This window comes from Akanthomyces muscarius, chromosome 6 (assembly GCF_028009165.1).
Source record: "Akanthomyces muscarius strain Ve6 chromosome 6, whole genome shotgun sequence".
In the NCBI taxonomy this organism is placed as follows: Eukaryota; Fungi; Ascomycota; class Sordariomycetes; order Hypocreales; family Cordycipitaceae; genus Akanthomyces; species Akanthomyces muscarius.
In genome coordinates, this window is record NC_079246.1 from 1,692,239 (window position 1) to 1,713,316 (window position 21,078).

Here is a 21,078-nt window from a genome sequence, read left to right on the forward strand (position 1 = left end):
AGTCACAACTCCCTTCTTCCATGGATCTCGAGAAAACATCTCTCGCCCATGGCAGAATGCCGTTCGAACCTGCGCCGCCGGAAGCGAGACCATGATCAGTCTCTTCAACTGATGAAATGCTGCGGCAGTCAGGGCCAGAGACGCCAAAATTGCAATAAACCCAAAGTACAGTAACGAGGCATCAACGCACACAATCGCAGCTGATAGACCGGTGAGACAAAGGCCTCTGTTGCGGCCACAAACTCACAGTGCGTGGTCCAGCCTACAAATTCAGCCGATGGTATCAATGTTGCTGAAATAACAAATGTCGTGATCAAATCCCTGGTTCCGTTTTTTACTCCACGATGTATTGTCGAATGATAAAATCAATTTTCGCCGATCTCCATAATCGCCATTTGAATGCAGAAAGAAAGTAGACGAGCGTCTGCGTCGTCTTGTGACTGCGCGCGTGCGTGTGCGCGTTCTGTCCGGTCAACCTCTTCACATGCCCGAGACGCCAGAGTTACTGTGGTCCCCGACATTGTCGGAGAGGTTGATGAGCAGCTGAGCGAGACAGCGTTTAGTAGCCGCGTCATCGCGCAGAACGGACGAGAATGTAGCATCGCGGAGGGGTTCGGGGAGGCATTGGCGCAGGGCCTCGCGAGCTCTGGCATTATCACTCAGACTGCAGAAAAGTGTTAGCGTACAACGGTAAAGTCTTGTCGAGCCGAGTAGGTCACGTACCGGAGGAAACACCTGACGACGTGCTTGAGCAGCCGCGCAGTTTGGGATTCGACAAGCTGAGCAACCATGTTGCTCAGGACAGTACCGACGGCATAAAATCGCTCGTATGTAGCGCAGATGTAGTTGAGGCCGTTATCATCAAGTAGGATCTTCTGGACAATAAAGATGGCGACAGTCTTGCTAAGTTCTGAGCCAGTCTCCATGATTCGGAGGCACAGAGGAATTATCTCGGTGGTCAGCAGAAAGTTGATGACGTCCGACGAGTCGTTTTTGACCAGTGCACCAATGACACCCAGACTGGTGAGGCGCAGGTATTCAAAAGGCCGCGACTTGGAGGTGGTGTTGAGAAATGGGTAGAGAAAAAGAGGAATGTGCGCGTTGAGGAAAAGGGCGCGTGTGTCGTTGTGCGATGCGACGCACTGCAGCAGGGCAAGGGCATTGCAGACACGGTTGGAGGCCGCCGCGGTGAGTTGCGATGGGTTAAGTAGGGTGTAGACGGAGATGATTTCCTGCAGTAGGGACGTCATGACGCCAAAGGAGTGCCACAGGATGAGGGCCAGCTCCGGCACCTGCTCGCGCTTCTTGCTGAGCTCGAGGAGGGCTGCCTCGCGCGTGTTTTCGTTCAAGAGGTCGGCGATGTAGGCCATGGTGCGGCGGTTCTCCTCGGAGATGTGCTCGTGGCCATTCTCCTGCTGGTTGTGTGCGGCATTTTGGTTGCCGGCGTTGGCGTGGTTGTTGGAAGCGAGGCGGCCATAGTGCTGCTGCTGCTGCTGCTGCTGCTGCTGTTGCTGCTGCTGGGCCTGCTGCTGCTGCTGCTGCTGCTGCTGCTGCTGCTGCTGTTGCTGCTGAACCTGTTGAGCCTGCTGCTGCTGCTGCTGCTGCTGCTGAACGGCCGACGCGCTGTTACCCTGTTGAGGATGCTGCTGTTGGTGATGGCCGGACTGCTGGTGCATCCAGGACGAGTCGGCCTGGTGTCCGAACTGGTGATGTCCGTAGACATGCGCCGCGGGCATCATGATGGGCTACGCTCCACTCAATATCGAGGAAGCGAGCGGATACGTTTTCGCGAGAAACGGCGATTTTTGTGCAAAAATGATTGTTTGTCGGAAAAGGGTGCGCCGGATGGCGATGTTGCGACTCGGGAGAAGAAAGGCGGGGGGGGATACGATGCCAGATGCTTGCGCGTGCGTGGCTGGGGGGTTTCGGCGACTTGGGTTTCGACTGCCGGTTGAAGGATCGCAAGGTGGGAAAAGGCGCCGACTCTGGATGGATCAAAAGATGTTACGTATGTGGTCAATGGCGAGCGCCTTAGATGAGGCGGAAAGGCTTGGATGTGGGCGCGAGGTGTCGTCGAGCCGTGGTCGGGGAAGCTTCGAGGCTTTGGGGGAGGCAAGAAAGGCGGAAACAGCTGGCAAAAGCCCGGGGCTTGGGCGAGTTGCAAGGGAGCAGAAACTGGATTGGCGACGCTTAAACTTTGGCAGCGCTGTGGTTGTGCACGAGCCACGTTGATGTAGCGCGCCACCATAATTTGGTGGCGAGATACAAGCCTTTGTCACACGCCGTACACCGCATGGACACACAGGTGCTCGCTCAGGACAAACGATACTTGCTCAACCACCAACCTTGGCAGCAAACACATGTACCGCCAGGCACCCTCCCGCAACAGTCGCGCAGCTTCGTCGTATTCACTGGTACTTACTTGTCCACCTTCTGTGGCTGCGTGGCACGTACAAACAGTATTTCAATAAAGAAATTCTTTCCTAGTATAGACTATGCTAATGCCATGCCGATGCTCTTTTTTGCTACCAATTCAATTAATTCAAGACAAACAAAAAAGACGTATTAAAATACCAGACCCCCGCTGACAGGGCCCAGCCCATGCAATGGCCATGACTGCTACCCAGTATGCTCAAATGCATTTCGCAAATTATATATCTAGTACTTGCCCTGCTCCCCGCTGTGCGGCCGCTTGGGTGCCTGTAAATAGGACATCCCGTCAATCCAAACGAGAGGAAAAAACGCCATAACGAATCTAGGGATCCATCCACCATCGTATACCAAAAATGAGTATTTACTCGATTTATAGCTTCAGTTCCTTCAGAATCTGATCTGCCATATTCTTGAACTGCCATGTATTGCCTTCCATGCGCTTGAACTGGATGCCGTGCAGCGACAGCAACGGCACCTTGACGATAAAGATTTCAAACTCCAAAATCATGCTACCACCCAGATCGCTCTGTACCTGCGTGCTAGTTTCTCCCGGTGCTCGTCGTGTTGTGCCTCCATTCCTTCGTGGAATGCTGTCGACCGATGTTTCAGAGTTGGAGTAGCTGCGATCTCGGTCGCTCCTCTCCCGGTCGCTGCGATCTCTGTCGGAACGCCCTGGGGTTCTTGGAGTGAGGGGGCCTCTGTCAGAGTCATCCCTGTCATCTCCACGGCGTAATCCTCCGAAACTGAAGCGTCGTCGGTGACCACTCGACTGCCCGCCAGCCGTGCCAGGGGGGTCTTGCACCTTATTCAGGTCAATGCTAGGTGAATGCCTGCAGCTGAAGCCCCCCTTGATCTCCGTATACTGCACGTTCAGCCCGTCCAGCACGCGACGTATCTCGGCTCTGATAGCAGGGACAGATTTGCCGGACGTTGTCGACACGCTAAACAATCCCTTCAAGAAGACAGGCTTCGCCAGCTCACTGGTGCCTAGCCGCTCTGTGGACTGCCCACTCTGCTCAACTTCTCCGTCCGTCTCCTCTGGGACGTTTGATTCAATCGGATTTTCTCTTCGTTGTCGGCGACGCTGAACACTCTCTCGACGGGCGTGACCAAGAGATTTGGCCCTCATAGTCATGGACTGCGAGTGGCTATGGCCCTTGTGGCCGCTTCTGGGAAGATCATTCTCCACTGACTGGTCACTACCGCTAGTGACAGCCTGTTCGCGAGCCGCCCTGGTCACATCGCGACGACGCATGTCGCCAGAGTTGACGCTAGTTGAGCGCCCAAGTCCCGATTTGTTAGATCTGCCTCCCGAGGAAAGCGGGGGGCTGAGAAGCTCTTTATGATGCGGCTGACTTCCGCCAGACCGCAGTTCCTCCGGATCAGGGCGCGTCCTACGCACACTGAAGCTCTTGCGTGGGGGCATGGGTGATGGCTCGGACGGAGATTGAACGTGAACCATGGGCGGGTGTGAGCGGTCTCTTTCGTGACGTTGCGGGTCTCTACGCTTGCGCGTGCTCAAGCGACGCAGAAAGCCGGCCGCTGTGCCTTCCTTCTTGGGTGTAGGTTCCGCCTTGTCCTGTGGCTTCTGCTGCTTGACAATATCGGGTTCATCGTCCTCTCCGTGAGTGCGAGCCCGTGGTCGTGTACGGCCACCCGTCGGCCTCTCTCCGGGCATCTCGAATGCTGCAGCATTTGTGTGCGCCGCCTTCGGAGGGGCGAGTTCAGGCATGGCATCAATAGGTCGATCACGCGCATCACGGTCACGATCCCGCTCCCTTTCTCGCTCACGTTCACGCTCGCGTTCTCTCTGCTTCTCCTTTTCTTTGGCAGACGCCGGTGTCTGCGTAAGCATGCTTTCTTGCTCCCTCACCTGCTTCTCCCGAACGAGGTAGTAAATGGACAGCAGAGGACTAAACGCATTGAGAGGATCACTGCCCAGTTGCAGCGCATCAGAGCTCGGGTGTGTCAAGGTGTCGCGGCTAGCGGAGCCAGAATTGCGCCGCTTATAAAAGTCGAATCCAAAGCTCTTCTTCTTTTCCACTTCTGGGGTCTGCTGGGAAATCTTCCTCTCCCGGTAGTACAACCTGACAGCCTGTTGATATTCGTCCGATTCGATGATTTTGGTCAGTTGGGCGTTGATGCTCTCAGGAGAGCCAAAGTTGAAGCCTTGCATGGCATGCACAACCTCGGGCTCCAGAGGCAGGGTCAGAGGCTCGCGAAGAGGTAGGTAGTTGTCTGGTGGTCCGCTGTAGCCCTTGGTCATCCATGGGTGGATCATGACCTCCTGCATCGTCGCACGCTGCTTTGGGTCGGTGACAAGCATTCGAGACATGAGGTGTTTGCATTCTGCATCGGCGGTCAGTAAAGAAAATGAGCCGAGAAAGGGAGAGGTGAGCCTTCATACCGCTTGACAGGAAGCTTGGATAGTCAACGAGGCCTTTCTTAATCTTGGCATGAAGAGCGGGCATGCTATGGTCATCGAATGGCACTTTTCCACAGACTAGCACGTAGAGCACAATGCCAAAGCTCCATACATCGACTTCTGGTCCTGTGTAGGCTCTGGCTTGCAACAGCTCTGGCGCGGCAAAGTACAAGCTTCCGCAGAACGTCTTCAAGTGGCCACGCGGGGCAAACAGGTTGCTTAGGCCAAAGTCAATAATCTTAATATCGCCAGTCTTGCTGATGAGAATGTTCTCAATCTTCAAGTCGCGGTGAACGATGCTGTTGCGGTGGCAGTAGTCGAGAGCGCTAGCGATTTGGCGACTGAATTTGCGGGCTTGCTTCTCCTTGAGCTTGCCGTGGGAAATTATGTAGTCGAGCATCTGGCCTCCATTGACAAACTCGAAGAGCATGTACCAGTGGTAGTTTGTACGAACGACATCACGCAGGCCGCAAATGTGGGGATGGTTGAGGAGGGTGACGATGGCAGCTTCACGGGCGGTGCGAATCTCTTTCGACTGGTCGGCGCGTTCTTTATCGGCACGGCTCTGGTGATTATCGTCGGTCGAGCCTCGAGGAATGATCTTGCAAGCGACCTGCAGTTGGGACGGCCAAGGTTAGTTCTCATGTGGGGTTGGTGATGGGCAACAGCCGACTCGGGGTGGAATAGGGGCACGAGACGAACCTGTTCACTGCCGTCTTCTTTGCGGGCAAGTTTGACCTTACCCATGCTGCCCGCACCAATGGTCTTTCCAAGAATCCATTTTCCAGACTGCGTAGGGATGGTGGTGCGCGAGCGCGATTGCTTGGTGGCGTGCGAGGGCTGGGCGTCGGTGGCCGCGTGCGAGGAGCGGCCGTGGGACGACGGCGGCGGCGCGGGACTGGCCGCAGCAGCAGAAGGCATGTCGGGCGGATGATGATGATGCGGTTGGGTAGAACGGGAGCTGCTGCGTCGGTGAGGACGGTTGGGGTCGTGGCCCCTGGCGATGTCGCGGCTGGGACTGCGCTTGGGGTGGGAGGCTATGCGCGTCGTGTCGTAGTCATGTTGCGGCGACGGGGCTGGGTTGCCGGAGCGTTGCGAGGAGGAAGCACGGCGCTGGTGGTGGGAGCGCTGTGCCTGCTGGTAAGGAGCAGAGGCAGAGGCAGAGGCAGGAGCAGAGGGAGAAGCAGAGTTGGATGTGGCTGATGCGGCGGTCGAGGGACGTGATGAGTATGATGGATCTCTGCGAGTGGAAAATGACCGGGATGGTGGCGCCCGCGAGGGCGAGGCGTGCGAAAGATCGGAGCCTGGGGGCGCTGTCGTCGTCATGATGGGCCTCTAGCGGAGGAGAGAGGGGGAGGTTGACGAATGCCTTGCTTTGGCGGGAGACGTGAGATGGAAACCTGCCGTGTCTCTTTGGTCGAGGGAGAAGCAACCGGCGATGGCAATTTATTTTACTTGATTTTACCGTCTGTCTGGCGGGCTTTTTTGGGCGCGGCGAAACGAGCCTTTAATGTTTTGTTTGCGACGCTACCGGCAGGCGAGGTACCTGCGGCCAACCGCTGCGGAAAGAGGTGTCAGAGGTACCCTTGGACTGGGAAACCCTGAAGCCAGCTAGGTAGGGACTGGCTAGGTAGCAGCAGACCAGGAGCAGCTGCAGTACCAGAGGCCCAAATTCGGTGAGATGGCGGTAGAATACGGCGGCTTCCTTGCTTCGTTGGACTGGATGCTATAAAGTCAGTGATGTCTGCGAGCGAGGAGCATGGCTGGTTGCCGGGAGGCTGCTGTTGGGTCACCAGCAAGAGGCAATGCAGTGGACAATGCCAATGTACCTGAGTTTTGTTCAGTGGATGCGCGGCTGATGCTACAGTCGCAAGATTCACTACCAGAAATTAAAGCCCAATAGCCCGTTCCTCGAATGATTGTGGGGTTCCCAAAAAATGGCTGGGGCCGCTGTTACCTTGACAATTGACTGTTCGCGACAACACGGACGACGGAGCAGGCAAACAGGGAAGTGCAAGAAATCAAGAGGCAGAGTTCCGGATCCAACGTAAATATAGCAGCCCAATCTCAAGGCCGGCCTGTCAGTTGCCGAGAGATATATAAAGAGGCCCGTGTGAAAGGGGTAGCATGGTGACTACGACGGCGCGCGAAATAAAGCACATTTCAAGGTCAAAAAAGAAAAGACATGCAGCCTCCCGCTAGTACCCAGTCTGCTAGCCTGTTTACTGGTAAATGGCCAACTTATAACAAAGCCTCTTCGATGAAGCGGTCTACTTGGCCAAATATGGTCTTGCGCCGGCCCCTTACTCCGATAGGTTACTATTATCCGTATATCTCGCCGCCATGCGCTTTGCGGTTGCTGCATTCTCTCTTTTGCTTGCCCTTCGTGCCCATGTCAACGCATCCTTCCTTGGCTGGTCTGGACAGGCACGGCTCAACATCATGACGACACAATGGGGCTTCCCTGGCGTACCTGGGCAACGACACCGCCGCTAACTAAATATGTGGATCTGGCGCGCCGTCTTGGGCGCCAGTAATGGCAGCAACCCCGTGCCACCAAGCCGCTAATAACACTCTTTATTCAAGCTCTTGTCTTTGTTGCTACTGCTCTGCTATCATTCGCCGATTCAGTACTTTGGTGATTTCTTTAATAAGAGGTCTGTCGCTCAATCCCAGATTGCTTCTTCCCTCACCCTCGAATGGAAAGCGTGTCGCTCTACTGCACGGTGCATGCATGCCGTTGAAGCCTCAGCCTCCTACAGCAGGGCTGTTCCTTTTTCTCAAGCTCTGTCCAATTACTGGCGATGGACCAATCACTCTGCAGCGGCCCCTTCCCTCCTTGCATGATGCCCGGCCCTTCACGAGCGCATTTGCGCCAGGAAGCGTATTATCAAGAAAAAGGACGTAAAATGTCATCTTGCCCCAGGGCTGCAGAAATTTGCTCGTGGCAGACAAACACACAGCTGTGCAGACTCCATCCGTCAGGTTTCAAGAACTAGACCCGGCGCTACTCCCTATACAATGAGAATCCTGAAACTGCCGACGCAACTGGGACATGGTAAAGTCGAATCATTTTCCAATTTTTATTAAAACCTGTAATTAACCCGCACCTATTTTCAAAAGAACACCCGTACGTTGATTGCGCCTCTACTCAACTCTCAGCGCAGCACTTATGGGCGCTTCGTAAAGACAAGGGGGCACGCATCCTGAAATAGTTTGTTAGCACATGACGCAGCATATTATCGGGATTGACTCACCATCGGGAACAGACAGGCAAATACACGAATATCCTCTGACTTGTCTGTCGCATGGTGCACCCAATCAAGCTCCAGCGAAGCCTTTCCAATCATGGCCGCCATGTACAGCGGCACGTATCTCCTCGCAAGGCAGTCGTGCGGTCCGGCGCCAAAAACAAGCCAGTTCTTGGTCTTGCTCTCTGCGTCTCCCGTAATCCACCGGTCTGGGTCAAAGATGTTGGGCTCCGGGTAGGCTTCGGGATCATGGAGCGCCGGGTAGCAAGAGGGAATGATCATGGACCCCTTGGGCGCCGTGTAATTTGGGGTGACGGGGAAACTCTTGGTTGTCAGATACGGCACAAAGATTACAGGAGGCCGGTGACGGAGCAGCTCCTTGATGACAGCGTTGGTGTATGTGAGTGACTCCAGCATGGGCAGATCGTACGCCTTGTTCCTGTCACCTCCCCTTGCAGCGAGATTCTCCTCGCGGATGCGATCCAAGATATCCGGTCTCTGAGCCAAGATTTGGAAAAGCCAGGTTGTCGCACTGCTCGAGGCATCTTGCGAAGCAAAGAGGAAGGTAAAGAGGGTCTCGGAAATCTCTTCATTGGTAAACTCTCGAATCATGTTGCTTGGCTTCTCGAGGCTCGTCTCACCAGCGGCGGTGCGCTGACGGTACTGCTCTGATTCCATCATGTGAAGCACCCATTGGTCAACAATACAGGTAGGGGTAGCACCAATCGACATCTTAGCCTTGCAAGCTGCGGCGCACTTGGCAAACTCGCGGTGCACCTGGTCGGCGATGCGCTTGCCCAGCCACTGCTTGCTGTAAGGGATGTACATGGAGAACGGTACGTTGACGAGCTCCATGGCTTCGGTAACACGGTAAAAGTCGTCTGCGATCCTTTTTACTGCCTCTTGGGAGATGTAGTCGCCGAAAAATGTGCGGCACGACAGCGCGCAGTTGATCTCGCGGAACCAGCCCATGAAAGGAAACGGCTTTCCATTGTTCGCAACGCTCTCGGCGACGAAACTGTCAAAGTAGTCTGCAAAAACCTTTTCCTGCATAGGAAGGTAGGTGGAAATGGCCTTGTTGGTAAACAGCGGTGTGAGGCCACGACGATATTCCGCATGCGCTCTGCCTTGTAAGAACACCCAAGCCTTGTGGCCAAGGAGATCCTTTGCGATAGGTACAATACAGGGTTCGGCATATGCAGGCGACTTGAATACTTTGTGCGCCAGGTCGCGGTCGGAGACAAGGACGACGAATCTGTAGTCGAATGGTGATCAGTGAGGGTAGGTACTGTGATGGGCGTGCACACGTACTTGTGGAAAACAGACACGCAGCTTAGAGGGCCGCTCGCCCACTGTGCTAGATACGAATCGAACTTGGGGTGCAGTGCCTGGATAAAGGGTCCCATGAGAGGAATCTTGAAGGTTGGGCCGGCGATGGAACCTTTTTGCTTGATGTACATGACTGAAAGGCGTGTCAGCTGCATGCTCGACGATATGAGAGCTCAGAGATCTCACATTGATCGTACGCGACGACTCCCAAAATGACAGTCACGACATACTGCCAAGCAGACCAACCGGCGACGGCGGCGAAGAGCAACTGCTGAACCTGTTCAATTAGTGATGGTAAAGGGAGTGCCGTGAAAGGCAGCGAAGTGCTGTTCGACCCATTCACAGACATTTTTACCAGAGGTGACAATGACAAAACATACGTGTACGAGGGGAATCCGGAAAAGGAGGACAAAGACTCTTTTAAGGAGCAGACACGGCCCGTGGTGTTATTAGTCCAGTGCAGCTCCCCTGCCTGGTAGGAAGGGGAACATAGCAGCTTGTGGGCCTTCACGTCTACAACGAGGCTGTCGACTATAATTATTCAGGTAAGGACAGTTTCATTCATATGCTAATGACTTGACACTCGCGTAGGATCCGCTCTTTGCTTGGTAATAAGCACGCAACGACAATGCCCATTGGCGAGATACCAACGGCGGTTGCTGCAAGTGATGGCCCAAAGAGGACTAGACTCCGATTCGTGTTCGGCTAAGGATGACGGGGCGGAGACTAGTCCCTTTTGGGACGTCCACATCAAACGGCCACGGCCGTTCCGCCCGCAGGTCCGGGACTGAACTTACACTGCAGTCTAGTCCCGCCAACATCAGGCTACCACAAGCAAAGCACACTCTTCTGCTCCATGCCAATTTTTCCTTCTGGCAGGGTGACGCTCCAAGACCAAGGACACACAAGTGGAAATGCGCCAGACTCTTCGACGGTCCTGTAGCGCCTGCGCCCGTGCAAAGAGTCGCTGTGATTTGCGCAAACCCCACTGCTCGCGTTGCGCTGCTCGCAGCATACCATGCGTGTACGCAAACGAGCCATTATCTATGCCGCATGGCCCGCAGCATCAGCAGATATCAGGATTTGGGTCCGTCGATCCATTCGAGACGTATCCTCTGGTGAGGCTGGGGAAAGAGCACGTGCAACGTCTAATACATAGCTGTACGCATTTTTAATGTCCCTCTTTGCGCATGACAAACACAGATATCACGTACTTACCGCCAGGTAGTTCTTCACAAGATTGCCTTTCAATACTACCCTCTGGACCGCAACCCACATTCAAATCCATTCCTAGTATCGTGGTGGCCACTGGCTTTGGGAGACCCCGTCTTGTTTCACGTCTCGTTGCAAACGGCATGCCTCGACGAGGAGTTCTTTGGCCGCAAAGGCTTTCAGACCTCAGAGCAGCTCATGTCTGACTCTGTCGTCCTGCTTCGACGCAAAGTTCAAGATGTCTCGTTGGCTATGCAAGACAGCACAATAAATTCTGTCATCACGCTCGCCACAATAGAGGTAAGAGAGACTTGTGCGCCCACATCCCAGCGTCGCTTCATGCAAACGGCCACCAGCTAACAAATCGGAAACTCCAGTACGGAAAAGGCAATATAGAAACAGCGCAAATGCATGTTACAGGAGCGAGGCGACTCGTAGACATGCGTGGGGGGCTCCAAGCAGTGATGCAGACCAGCCCTCTAACTGCGCGCATGGTCAGCTGGTAAGCAATTCCCTGTTCTGTTGCCCGCACTTTTACAAAACACAAACCTGACAAGAAGAAGGGTATCGATGCTTATAATCGGCGTTCCCCAGTACGAGACCCAAGATGATGACGGGAGTGGTGATGGCATCAGTGCAATTCCGGAATGGTCAATAACTCGATCTATCGACCCAACCGCCTTGTCCGAGGGAGACGTGGGGCCCGATACTTGGAATGTCTTTGCACGCTTATATGGCATATTTCATCGCGCAAATCGTACTCCGCTTCCTCTCCTACGACTTCATGACCTCACCTGTTTTGTGGTACATCGGCTTCTCTCACCGCCAGCTTCAGAGCTACCCTCCTCGACCAACTCCGATAGCATTCGCTGCGCCACAATATTATATATGCTTATTCTGCAAGGACCAATATACTATAGTCATGCAGCAATACTATACAAGACTACAGCACGACTGCTCATGCAGCTCCAAGGCCGTGCGCCCTCGCAAGCGTCTGGCCAGCTGGATTCCTGGCTGGTTGCAGTTGGACTGGTGGCTTCGCACAACACGCCATCTTATGAGCCATTCCAGGACATGGTTCGCTCGCTTTCCAGAGCCTTGGGGCTGCAATCGTGGAAAGAAGCGTCTTCGGTGGTCAAAAGTGTCCTGTGGCTCGAGGCAACTCACACCGAACATGTATTCCAAAGCCACTGGGACATAGCACTTGGCCATGATTGTCAACTGGTGACTTTTGGGTCGGCACAAATTGCTCCGTCCAACACAAGCAATCTAGATACAAGCACGAAGCTTGTAGAAATACGAAACGAATAAAGGTGGCGACACAAATCATGGCACGCGGACAAGAACGGATTTTGGCGCATCTAGGATTGCAAAATGAGGAGCCACGATGATTACCGGCGCTACAGGAAAATATGGAACAACTCGAGATTCGATTTAGAAGAAATGCTAAGATGCATCTTCGCGCAGCTTGAACTCGACACAAGTGTTCAAATCTGGGATAACAACATCATACATGCTTGTGTTTGCAGGACGCTCTGTGGCCCCACCAGCGAAGCGCAGATGGTACTTGATGAGAATGTTCGAGATGATCATTTTGATGGAATGATCAGCAAAGAAGCGACCGGGGCAGACAATCTTGCCGTGCCCGAAATGCAGATTGTTCTCGCTCGTGGTGGTGAATTCTACAGCTGGGTTAGCGGACACTTTATAGACAAGCTCGAACAAAGGCTACTTACGGTGCCAGTTGCCTTGACCAGACTGCTTTCTATTGTTGTACTGCCGCATGCCGTCAAATCTCTCAGGATCGGGCACTCGATCAGGGTCAATGCCGATTGCATAAGTCGCCATCTGGATGTGTGCGCCTTCGGGGAGGACGACTCCGTCGTGAAGAGTAACGGGTTCGCGAACAACAGCATTGAATCCAACTGCGAGGTAAGTAATTTAGTCAAATATCATCAATGGTTTAAGGCTAAGAAACGTACGCTGCGTAGGTGGGCTGAGGCGTTGCGATTCTCTCATAAAACTGTCCATTTTCTTCATCTCTGCCAGAGCCTGTCTGGTATATCCCCCGTTGTGCAGGACTTCGATCGCCTCCTGTCGGAGCGGCTCCACGTACTCCGGGTGTGCGCACAGGTCGAACAAAACTTGCGCCACCGCAATGATTGTCGAAGGACCAGAGCCCAGGTATGTCACCATGAGCCGCTGCACGGTGGTGTCAACATCGTCCTGGATGTCCACGCCTCCGTCCATCAGGTGCTGGAGAAAGTCGTCGGGTTTGGTATAGTCCACGTCCTCGGCCTCGCGTCGGCGTCGCTCGCGGATCAGGGGGATGACGAGGCGCTTGGCCTTGCGGAGGGCCGCGTCGACGCCCCAGCTGGTGGGCAGGAAAAAGGCCACGGTGGGCTTGGTCCAGTCCGGGAAGACGCGGAGGAGGAAGTTGTGCATGAAGCCGTTCTCGGAGTAGCGAATAGCCGTTGACAGGTACTCTTCATTCTCGGCCAGCTCGGTGACAAATTGTGTCGCCACGCCTCGATGGACCATCCGCCGGGCGAGCGCGAGTGCGTTGACGCTCGTCCACTTGTCCGCCGTCGCTGGCAGCTCCTGGGGCAGATGCTTCCGGAACTGGGCCTGGACCAGTGGTACGTGGGCGCCGAGCTTAGGCGTCAACCTCGTCATAATCATGCGGGTTTGCAGGCTGTGGTCGGCAATCACGGCCGTGATGGAGTGCAGACGCTGGAAGGCATCGACAATGGCCGTGTTGAGACTCAGTATCTCGGGAGGCATGCTGGCCAGCTCAGCCAAGTACTTGTTGGGAACGATGAGGAGGTCATTTCCAGATACCTTGAAGAAGGTATCGCGGTATTTGGCGTAGCCCTCGCGGATGAGGGCTGGACCGTTGCGGTAGAACTGCCATCGACCTAGGATGGCATTCTTGTATCCAACGATGGGAGCTTCAAAGTTGTAGTTGCCATAGATGTTTGGCACGGACTTTTTGTTTCTGGTGGAAAGAAGCCACCAGATGAATAGACAGCCGAGGACTGTCGTAATAGCAGAAGTGGACGATGTAAACAGGGCTTGAAATTTTGGAGTGACTGCCTGCAGCTTGGTCTCGTTGTGCATTGTAGACTCCATATTGTCAACGAGAGCCCTTTGAGTTTCAAAGGTCTCATATCTACAGATTCTAGGAATATAGGCGGCCTTTAGAGTCATTTATAGACAAGAATCGGCAGCTGAGCCGTCCGGCGACGGCTGCTTGGAAGGCTGACGCCGGGCGGAAACTGCAAAAGTGTTCTGTTCTCTACTGCCTCCCGTGCAACATGTGCTGCTTCGAGCGTGCGAGTCTATTGTCAGCTCCTAGTACCGCATATTAGGTTTTGATATATGGGGTGTGCTACTCGCTGACGCACCGTTGACAGACACAGGTTGATTGGCGCCCAATGCAACCCACCCAGGTTGACACCCACCCAACTCCAGAAAGGAGCCATCTTGCTCGCCTTCAAACCGCAGGCCAGCCTCACCCCGACTTGGAGGAAGGATTTCGGTCTAATTTATGCCCGCCTCGAAGCCTGCTATGCAAGGCAGCGGGCCGAGACCAGAAACCAATGCACGCGAAGGCGGGAGACCCGCTTCCTCCCGTCTCTTGAATGTTCCGTTTCGCCCGGCAGACTGAGAACCTCACACGAGACGCAGGCTGCTGCGAGCCAATGATAGAAGCTTCATGTATCAACAGGCTGTCTGCCGAAGGAAGCAACCTTCTAATTTTCAGGTTCTTGTAATGATATTGGTTGAATTGAGGGCACGCTTCAGCCTCGTTTGAAATTGCCACCACATGCACACACACAGGAAGGGAACGTGTACAACAGTAAGACGCCAGAAGCATTACAAACAACGCCAAGTATTGGCCAAGGAAAATGACGAGTCCCATCAGTTGACGTGGCTTGCTGCGGCCCGCTGATAACTACTGAGACAAAATCGTCGGCTCGGTTTTGATGTATGATTGGATGCGACGACGGCATGGAGCCTTGCAGGGAGGCTTTGTGGCAGAGTTGAGGATTGAGTGAAAGATCAAGCTGCTTTCAAGTTTGAGAGGGAATACTATGATAATACAGGAAACCCTCCGACGCGGGTAAAGGAACACTAGCAACACTGACTTTGACAGTCCCTACGGAGGCTTCAAGTTACACAATGGGAAAGCTGTCCGGCATGGCTCAGTATCTGGCCTGTGGCGTTGCTGCTACGGTCATACTCGCATACTTTCTCGAGTACCTCATTAGCTCCAGGGACGATGCCGGGGAGCCACCTAGACTCCGCGCCAAGATACCGCTGGTAGGGCATCTACTCGGCATCATCACCAGCGGCCCGTCATACCACAGCACTCTCAAGTACACCACTGCCCCCCCAAACCCTGTGTAACCACCATCGCATCGCTCTTACCCCCTTCGCTAACAGTTGACCGGATGTTTAAGGAGAAGCAACGATGTGGAAATTTTCACCATCGGCATCTTCAACTTTAAGCTGTACACCAGCGTGTCCACGCGGCTGCTGCCGCTGATCCAGCGCCAGTCGCGGCAGCTCTCCTTTCGGCCGATGCTTCGACTCGTCACCCGGCGATGGGGCGACGCCAGCAGCGAGACGGACGCTCTCTTTGCGAGCACGCAGCTGGTGGCCGACTTTGGCCAGGCGATGAGGGCGAGCCTCGCGCCGGGGCCGCACCTGGACGCCCAGAACCTGCGCATGGCCCGCAGAGCGCTGCTCGACGTGGACGAGCTGCTCGTCGAGGCCGCCGCCGCGAAGCTGGGCAACCACAAGATATGGCTCTTGGAGTGGACGCGCCACGCGGTGATGCAGGCTTCTAGCTGCGGCGTGTATGGCAACAACCATCCATTCCTGGATCCAGATACTGCCGCGGCATTTTGGTAAAGTGCTCCCTCTTTCACTCTCTTGAGGGTCGCAACTTGTTTCTAGCACTGACTTTGGAAAAATGAATAGGAAGTGGCATCGTCACCTCTCTGCGCACATCTCGGGCGTCGACTTTGACATTTTCCGAACCGGCTACGCCGCCCGCCAAAGGGTATTTGACGCACACAAGAGATACTGCGCGGCCGTCCCGGACGACGCGTCCCAGCTGCTTACCGAACGCTGGCGTGTTCTTCGTGAAGCCGGCGTGAGCGAGACGGACTGCATCAAGCAGCAGGCCACGCTGCCGATTGGAATGCTCAGCAACACCGTGCCGACGCTCTACTGGACCCTATGGGAGCTCTTCTCCCGACCGGCGCTTGTCGCGCAAGTACGCGAAGAGCTCGTCTCCCACGCCATCATGGCCAAGAATGGCGGCAGTAGCTTCGCGCTCGACGTTGCCGCTCTCAAGTGCCGCTGCCCGCTACTGCTCTCCGTCATGCAGGAGACGCAGCGCGTGCGCCACGTGCACGCCGCCATCCGCAGGGTCATGCAGGACACGCTGCTCGACGACGACCGAGTCCTGCTCAAGGCCGGCCACTACCTCCAGATGCCGGGCTACGCGGTCCACCACAGCACGCGCATCTGGGGCCCGACGGCGGGCGAGTTTGATCCATGCCGGTTCGTGGCGCCGGGGACGGGGAGGGAGAAGAGGAGCGGCCGGGACTTTTTGGCGTGGGGGGCGCCGCCGCACCTGTGTCCGGCGAGGCAGTTTGCGGCGACGGAGATTCTGATACTCGTGGCGCTGCTGGTGATGCGCGCGGACCTGGAGCCGGTTGGCGGGAGGTGGGAAGCGGCGCCGGCTTTGGACTTTAATGACCCGGTGACGATGCTGAATCCGAAAAAGGATGTGCTGATGAAGGTGGTGCGCAGGCCTGAGTGGAGTGGTCAGTGGACGGTGCTCATGTCGGAGAGCACGCTTCGTGTGCCTCTGGCCTCGGGCTGAGCCAAGAATCACACACAGCAGGTCTTGGGTTAGAAGTCACTCCTTGATTTCGTAAATGCATCTTTGTATATCATGTATCCCGACCCCCGAAAAAAACGCCAGTTAGTAGCCCCATGTTGTATCAACTGTCTCGCAAACCCCCCATAACTACCAAGGCGGATCCTCTCTCCGCCGGAACAAAGCTACAAACTTGAGCCCCTTGTTCCTCGCCACCTTCTTCCCCTCCTCCGTCTCGGCCCTCATGACCGCCACGCACGGGTCGCTCTCGACCTCCTCGTCCGCGACGCGCTCAAACGCCGGGTGCGCCTCGAGATGCTCCACCATCCACTCGTGCAGCGCCTCGACGTCGGTGATTGTGTAGATGACGCCGCCGGGCCGCAGCGCAAACGCGTACTCGGAGTTGAGCGTCGTCGACACGATGCGCGCCTTGTGCTTGCGCGCTTTGAAGTGGGGGTCCGGGAAGCAGATGAAGATCTTGGCCAGCTGCGCCTTGCGGAAGAAGTTGGGCAGAAACTTCATCGAGTTGGCGCGGATGCAGGCGGCGTTTTGGTACGCGCCGGGGCTCTGCTTGCGCAGGGCGTAGATGCGCTCCTGGACAAACGCGGTGACTTGCGAGCGAATCTCGAGGCCTAGGAGCGGTTGCTTAGTATATCGAGGGAAGAAACGGACCGGGGGAGTGCTGGTACCTAGCATGAGTTTATCCGGAAGAATGGGGGACAGAGCAACGAGAAGTCCGCCGTAGCCGCAGCCAATATCGACAATCTCGACATCTTGCTTTAGCGGTCTTGGCTGACTTGAGTTGGCTTCCTCAGAGGATGTGGATTCTGATACATATTCGGGGTAGAACTTGGCCCAATCCATATCCGCCGGAGATACAGGACTGTTGGATTGTCAATATAAGGTTGCAAGAAGATAATGAGAGAAAAAAAGAAAAAGACAAGGTTCGCAAGCAGAGCAATATGCCACGTACTATTCTAAAGCATGGTCTGAGAATGGGTTTGCGTGTGCTCTCTGACGGTAAAAGCGCTTCTGGGGGAGCTGGGTGCCATCGTTTTCGTCTCGAGCGTTGCGATACTTTTCACGGTTGGCCCTTTTTGTCGCAGAGGGCGGCATCTTTTGTGTCCTTTTGTTTTTCTTCTTGCTTTGCTGAGAAAATTATATATACAATGGTTGAGATTTAATGTCAAGCGTCGTCGCTGAAAAGAAGTTTTGCGCGGGACGTTGGAGGTCGAAAGGACGCCCGAATGGGCAGGCGGTGAAGCGCAAGGCCAGGTGTGGCGCGTCCCGTCTTTGTGCTGCCGCGATCCAAGTTCCAGGGCGCGCCATGTGCCACTGTCGCAAGCTCTAAAAGCTTGGGTAGCTTTTGGTAGGGCAGCTTTCCAACGTCGTTGCCACGGCTTTCGCATAGACAATAGCCTGCCCATACATCATACGAGACCTAGCAATTACACATGCCATTGACTACTGGCTTGTGACAATTGATCTTGCCATTATAGTTGCTTCTGCTATAAGTTGTCTGCCTCGGCCCATATCTGCCTCGCTTTTCTGCTTGCCAGCCACAGCCCTGCAAGTGGCCCTCAGGGGTGGTGCATTTTATTGCCCGGCCCGCTGAGCACATCCGAGCTGGCCGACAGCGCATCGCATCACAAGCAAAGCAAAAGATGGGCTCGTCAAACTTTGCATCCTACACAGCAGTCATGTCGTCGTCCCTTTCAGATTCGTCGTGGCTCTATGGCGCGGCACTCTTGATTTACTCGTCGTCGTTTGTGAGATTCGTCACTGTGACTTGTGTATGTCCAACTGCCACCAGCTGCTGCATCGCAGCTTTTGCTAATGCGACCTTGTAGCTCCTCATCGGCATCGCGTCCAGTCTGCCCCTGGTCGTTTTTCTTACCATCGACATTGTTCTTTGGTGCTGGAGAATGTTTTGGCATCGCTCGCCTGACGAGCCTGCCCCGCCACAGGACGCCCAGACGGAGCCGGTTGCTACGACAAGCACTTCTGTCAGTACAAATGACGATGTATTAGGAGCACAAGCTACACGGCGAAGATGATGGCGAATCTTGACTTCTAGCGTCTTTTTATTTCATTTTCTCCAGCCAGCTACTTTGATTCCCTTTTTTTTTCTTTTCATTCCATTTTGGCATTGCACATCTTTCATGAAAACTGCGAAATAACCTTGATGAGATCGGCCGTGACGCCCATGGCAGTGACATCGCCGCCAGCCCCGGCACCCTGCACGATGAGCGGATTGCTGCCGTAGCGCTCTGTGTAGAAGCTGATGATGTTGTCGCTTCCCTTGAGGGCGGCAATGGGATGCGAGCGGTCAAACTCTTGTAGGCCGACCTTGACGGCGTTGGCCGCCACGTCGATGCTGCCGACGAAGCGGACCACCTTGCCGGCCTTTTCCGCAGCCGCCTTGGTCTCCTCCATCTGGGTGTCAAAGGCGGGCAGCTTCTCGAGGAACTCGTCGCCGCTGGTGCACGTCTCCAGCTCCTTGGGGATCAGGCTCTGGACGGGGAACGAGGTGGGCGACTCGACGGGAAGGCCGGCGAGACGGGCAAGGATGGTGAGCTTGCGGGCGACGTCGAGGCCGTTGAGGTCGTCGCGGGGGTCGGGCTCGGTGTAGCCCAGGGCCTTGGCCTTCTTGACCTCGTCGGACCACTTGCCGCCCTGTCCCTCGGTGGGCGCAAACGAGTTGAAGAGGAACGACATGGTGCCGCTAAAGACACCCTCAATCTTGGTCACCTTGTCGCCGGTGTCGACGAGGTCCTTGAGGGTGGAGATGACGGGCAGGCCAGCGCCGACAGACGACTCGTGGTAGACCTTGGCGCCAGAGGCCGTGGCGGCAATGAAGATGTCCTTCCACAGCTGGTAGGAGCCGGAAAAGGCCTTTTTGTTGGGGGTGACGATGCTCACGCCGCGGGACAGGGCGAGGGGGTACTTGTCGGCGACATCCTGGGAGCTCGTGTTGTCGACGAGGATCGTCTTCGCGGGGGCAGCGGCGAGGTACTCGATGACCTGGGACAGCTCGGGCGGCGTCTTGGTTGAGGCGGCGAGCGCGTCGATGGCGGTGTCGATGCTGATCTCGCTGTAGTCGTCGTTGAAGAGGGCCTTTTTGCTGGTCGAGATGTAGCAGAGGGTCAGCTTGGGCGAGGGTCGTCGGGTCGCGAGAGCCTGGAGCTGCGACAAGAAGCTCTTGCCGACGCCGCCAGCACCTGTCTACAGGTCAGCACATTTGTGTGTGTTGGTTATCCAGAGCGATTCGTATTCCATACCAACGACGGCAATAAAAACTTGGTTCGCTGCAGAAGCCATGATTTAAAAACAGTTTCTGTGTATATAAAAGAAGAATTGGTATATGCAGAAGTGAGAATTGCGGATTGGGAGTCGGGTGCGAGTCAATTTTAAGATCCGATAGCGGGGTGGTGGTGGTGGTGCTTCAAAAACGTCGCACCACCACGGCCGTCAGGGTCGATCACAGGCGGGGGGGACAGCGCCGACCAGCGCTTGTAGTTAGGTACCTAGGTAGGCAGTTTCAGGCTAACAATTTTGCCTTGGTGGGGGAGTTCGCAGCACGTCATTGCACATGCGCATATCTGGTGTTGCATAATTGATGCGCTGCATTCTCCGTCATTTTTTTGTATTTACAAGAAACTTGTTGCTATATATAAAAGCGGAAACTGCCGATCAAACCTTGACTGGCCATCTCTGTTACAGCGCCTTGGCCAGAAAGGCGTCCAGCTGGGGCGGGTTCGGCTCGAAAATGTCCTCGACGCGGTTGCCGTCCTTGAAGAGGATAAAGGTGGGCATGCGGCGGATGCTGAGCTCCTTGCTCAGGTCCTGCAGCACGTCGACGTCAATCTTGCAAAAGTAGACGTCTTTGAACTTTTCGTCGGCAGCGTGCCTGGCAGAGATGAATACTGTGTCAACGGTTTTTTTCTTGGTCTTTTGAAATGCATGGCAGATAATGGCGGGGTAATGAAAGCAACGAGGGGCAGAGAATGAGACCCTTGGACTGGCATATGCTGGGGGGGCTGATTGTAGGGTCTAGACGTACTTTTTGAAAAAGGGATCAATCATCTTGCAGTCGCCGCACCACAGAGCGTGAAAGTCGGCGACAACCACCTTGTGCTCCTTGAGCGCCGCGCGAAAGGTGTCGGGGCTGTTGCCGGGATGTTAGCCAAAGCCACTGTCCGTGCTGATGATGGAGACTAGCGGAAAAGACGGCTTCCTGGAGATACGAGTACATACTTGGTAATCTCTTCGATGGCCATCGTGTCTGCTCTATTTCTTCTGGTCGGCAAGTGTAGGGAAATGATGCAAGAATTGCGACTCGTGTTCAAAAGCCAAAACGTCCCTCTCGTCCAGCGGGTCTCGGCCTGTATTATAGGCGATGAGGTGCTCCGGCGGCCGACAGGCTAACCCATCCCAGAAGTTCCAGAAGGGAGCAGACCCTGTAGAAGCTTCTATAACGGGCTCGCTGAACGAACGGCGGGGCTGTAGTTGGGAGACTCTGCAGGCCC

General features: G+C 55.1%; 10 protein-coding genes across 10 annotated transcripts; 3 read left to right on the forward strand and 7 right to left on the reverse strand.

The window, feature by feature from the left end:
* Positions 1 to 480: 480 nt before the first annotated feature.
* On the reverse strand, positions 481 to 1,739 carry LMH87_000584 (uncharacterized protein; the record flags this gene model as incomplete). The annotated part of the gene is made up of 2 exons (XM_056198511.1): positions 481 to 664; positions 724 to 1,739. 2 exons carry the CDS (start codon positions 1,737 to 1,739, stop codon positions 481 to 483), a joined length of 1,200 nt encoding a protein of 399 aa, XP_056055454.1.
* Positions 1,740 to 2,803: 1,064 nt separating this feature from the next.
* Positions 2,804 to 5,779, reverse strand: LMH87_000585 (uncharacterized protein; the record flags this gene model as incomplete). The annotated part of the gene is made up of 3 exons (XM_056198512.1): positions 2,804 to 4,782; positions 4,841 to 5,471; positions 5,561 to 5,779. 3 exons carry the CDS (start codon positions 5,777 to 5,779, stop codon positions 2,804 to 2,806), a joined length of 2,829 nt encoding a protein of 942 aa, XP_056055455.1.
* Positions 5,780 to 8,028: 2,249 nt separating this feature from the next.
* Positions 8,029 to 9,787, reverse strand: LMH87_000586 (uncharacterized protein; the record flags this gene model as incomplete). The annotated part of the gene is made up of 4 exons (XM_056198513.1): positions 8,029 to 8,064; positions 8,116 to 9,364; positions 9,421 to 9,571; positions 9,625 to 9,787. The coding sequence occupies 4 exons, from the start codon at positions 9,785 to 9,787 to the stop codon at positions 8,029 to 8,031; spliced, it is 1,599 nt and encodes a 532-aa protein (XP_056055456.1).
* A 697-nt stretch (positions 9,788 to 10,484) lies between these two features.
* LMH87_000587 (uncharacterized protein) lies at positions 10,485 to 11,513 on the forward strand (the record flags this gene model as incomplete). The annotated part of the gene is made up of 5 exons (XM_056198515.1): positions 10,485 to 10,599; positions 10,667 to 10,950; positions 11,028 to 11,152; positions 11,214 to 11,300; positions 11,480 to 11,513. The coding sequence occupies 5 exons, from the start codon at positions 10,485 to 10,487 to the stop codon at positions 11,511 to 11,513; spliced, it is 645 nt and encodes a 214-aa protein (XP_056055457.1).
* A 583-nt stretch (positions 11,514 to 12,096) lies between these two features.
* On the reverse strand, positions 12,097 to 13,860 carry LMH87_000588 (uncharacterized protein; the record flags this gene model as incomplete). The annotated part of the gene is made up of 3 exons (XM_056198516.1): positions 12,097 to 12,332; positions 12,387 to 12,575; positions 12,633 to 13,860. The coding sequence occupies 3 exons, from the start codon at positions 13,858 to 13,860 to the stop codon at positions 12,097 to 12,099; spliced, it is 1,653 nt and encodes a 550-aa protein (XP_056055458.1).
* A 975-nt stretch (positions 13,861 to 14,835) lies between these two features.
* LMH87_000589 (uncharacterized protein) lies at positions 14,836 to 16,552 on the forward strand (the record flags this gene model as incomplete). Its single annotated transcript, XM_056198517.1, has 3 exons — positions 14,836 to 15,032; positions 15,117 to 15,566; positions 15,640 to 16,552. 3 exons carry the CDS (start codon positions 14,836 to 14,838, stop codon positions 16,550 to 16,552), a joined length of 1,560 nt encoding a protein of 519 aa, XP_056055459.1.
* A 147-nt stretch (positions 16,553 to 16,699) lies between these two features.
* LMH87_000590 (uncharacterized protein) lies at positions 16,700 to 17,665 on the reverse strand (the record flags this gene model as incomplete). The annotated part of the gene is made up of 3 exons (XM_056198518.1): positions 16,700 to 17,181; positions 17,239 to 17,432; positions 17,523 to 17,665. The coding sequence occupies 3 exons, from the start codon at positions 17,663 to 17,665 to the stop codon at positions 16,700 to 16,702; spliced, it is 819 nt and encodes a 272-aa protein (XP_056055460.1).
* Positions 17,666 to 18,249: 584 nt separating this feature from the next.
* Positions 18,250 to 18,606, forward strand: LMH87_000591 (uncharacterized protein; the record flags this gene model as incomplete). Its single annotated transcript, XM_056198519.1, has 2 exons — positions 18,250 to 18,342; positions 18,400 to 18,606. The coding sequence occupies 2 exons, from the start codon at positions 18,250 to 18,252 to the stop codon at positions 18,604 to 18,606; spliced, it is 300 nt and encodes a 99-aa protein (XP_056055461.1).
* Positions 18,607 to 18,709: 103 nt separating this feature from the next.
* Positions 18,710 to 19,870, reverse strand: LMH87_000592 (uncharacterized protein; the record flags this gene model as incomplete). The annotated part of the gene is made up of 2 exons (XM_056198520.1): positions 18,710 to 19,770; positions 19,831 to 19,870. 2 exons carry the CDS (start codon positions 19,868 to 19,870, stop codon positions 18,710 to 18,712), a joined length of 1,101 nt encoding a protein of 366 aa, XP_056055462.1.
* A 396-nt stretch (positions 19,871 to 20,266) lies between these two features.
* LMH87_000593 (uncharacterized protein) lies at positions 20,267 to 20,829 on the reverse strand (the record flags this gene model as incomplete). Its single annotated transcript, XM_056198521.1, has 3 exons — positions 20,267 to 20,459; positions 20,613 to 20,717; positions 20,807 to 20,829. The coding sequence occupies 3 exons, from the start codon at positions 20,827 to 20,829 to the stop codon at positions 20,267 to 20,269; spliced, it is 321 nt and encodes a 106-aa protein (XP_056055463.1).
* Positions 20,830 to 21,078: the final 249 nt, after the last annotated feature.